Source organism: Lupinus angustifolius, unplaced genomic scaffold (genome assembly GCF_001865875.1).
Source record: "Lupinus angustifolius cultivar Tanjil unplaced genomic scaffold, LupAngTanjil_v1.0 Scaffold_51_123, whole genome shotgun sequence".
NCBI lineage: Eukaryota > Viridiplantae > Streptophyta > Magnoliopsida > Fabales > Fabaceae > Lupinus > Lupinus angustifolius.
Window position 1 is genome coordinate 1118 of NW_017722549.1, and position 2053 is coordinate 3170.

A 2053-nucleotide genomic window follows, 5' to 3' on the forward strand; every position below is an offset into this window, starting at 1 on the left:
TATTCTTATGATTGGGTGGAACAATTACATAAAGTAACATATAAAATTATATCAAATGTCCACAATTATATATATGGATCATAAGTATTTTTATTATTTTATGAATTTCTAAATACCTGAAAAATCTCTAGATGTCCAAAAAGACTCACTCATAGCAGAACCAAAAGAAAATAACATATGTCCAGATCCATTGCTATCCTTAATCTAAATCTTCTTAGTGTGATTGATAATCATGTGAAGGAATGAAAGAGCCAAACATGGAGATTTGTTATCATTAACTTTCTTGATTGACAAAGAATATAAAAGCAATATTTATACTAGAGTTTTCCAAAGAGGAAAAGCAGAAAAATAGGAAAAACGGTTATAAAACCGGAAGAGAATAAATGGAAAATGGGCCTGAAACTAAAGCCCATAAACAAGGAAAAAACTAAAAGCCACTAAAACCTATAGCTATTGAAAAATTCATCTCCTCTTGTTCAGGAACACCATGATGCTTGGAAGAAGAACCATTGTGCAAGCTAGATTAGACTTTTACAATCCCCCTCAAGTTGGGCGATGGATGTCTAGGAGACCCAACTTGGACAAAACATCATGGAGGGTTGATGGATGGTGTGGCTTGATGAACACATCAGCAAGTTATTGAGATAAAGAGATAGGGATGAGGTGAATGAGACCTTGTTTGATTTTTTCTTGGAAAACATGACAATCTATCTCGATATGTTTTGTCATTTCATGAAAAACTGGATTATGTGCCAAGTAGATTGCAGATTGATTGTCACAGTATATGGAAGTAGGACAATGGAGAGGTATTTGTAAATCATAAAACAAGTATTTTAGCCATTGTACTTCACAAGCAAGGCTGTGTAATGCCTTGTATTCAGCCTCAAATGATGAATGGCTGATAGTTTTTGTTTCTTGTTTTCCATGAAATCAAGGAGTTGCCAAGGAAGATGCATAAACCAATGAGTGACTTTCTTGTGTCCAAACAGCATGCCCAGCCAGAATTAGAGAACCTTGTGAGTTTCAGTTTGTTGCTGGATGAGAAGAAGAGGCCTTGTGCAGGGGAAGTTTTGAGATGATGTAGGACCCTTGTAGTTGCGTTATAGTGAGTATCCATTGGTTTATGCATGAAAAGACTAAGTTGTTTCACAACATAGGAAATGTCTGGCTTGGATATGGTGAGGTATATGAGTCTGCCAGCAAGCCTTCTATAAGAGGAAGGATTTGAGATAGGTTCTCCTTTGTCAAGCTGCAACTTAATGGAAGGGTCAAATGGGTTTTTTGCAGGTTTAGAAGCAAGGCAGCATGAGTCTTCTAGTAGGGATAGAGTGTACTTTCTCTGATTTAGATGTAGGCCTTGCTTGGTTCTGGCAATCTCTAATCCAAGGAAGTATCTTAAGGAACCCAAATCCTTGATTTGAAAGGACTGTTGCAAGATGTGTTTAAAAATTTTGATTTCATGCAATTTGTTTCCAGTGAGTACTAGGTCATCCACATAGACCACTATAGCAGTGAATGAAGTATCATGCCCTTGGTGACTAGAGCTTGGTCTGCTTGTGAGTGGTGGAAGCCAAGGAAATGAGTTTAGCAGAAAAGGTGGTATGCCATTCTCTGCTGGCTTGTTTGAGACCATATAGTGACTTGTGTAGTTTGCATACCAATTTTGGGCTGTGAGTATTAAGGCCAAGAGGTGGTAACATATAGACCTCCTCATGTAAGTCACCATGGAGGAATACATTGTTGATGTCTAGATACTCTAAGAACCATAATTTAGATGCTGCCATGGCCAAGACTACTCTTATAGTTGTGAATTTTACCATAGGGAAAAGGTGTCAAAGTAGTCAACCCCTTCTAATTGAGTATACCCCTTTGCTACCAATCTGGCCTTGTGTCTCTCCAAAGAACCATCAACGTTATATTTTGTTTTATAAACTCATTTGAAACATGTTTTTTGTTTGTCTAGGGGTAGTTCAGTAAGGGACCAAGTGTTATTCAAATGAAGGGCTTGGAGTTCCTTTTCCATTACCTCTTGCAAACAGGGAAGTTTAGAGGC

General features: G+C 37.6%; 1 protein-coding gene across 1 annotated transcript; it reads right to left on the bottom strand.

Annotated features, from left to right (window-relative positions):
- Positions 1-883: 883 nt before the first annotated feature.
- LOC109339038 (uncharacterized mitochondrial protein AtMg00810-like) lies at positions 884-1633 on the bottom strand. Its single transcript, XM_019576403.1, has one exon. The coding sequence runs from the start codon at positions 1631-1633 to the stop codon at positions 884-886; it is 750 nt and encodes a 249-aa protein (XP_019431948.1).
- Between the last annotated feature and the right edge of the window lie 420 nt (positions 1634-2053).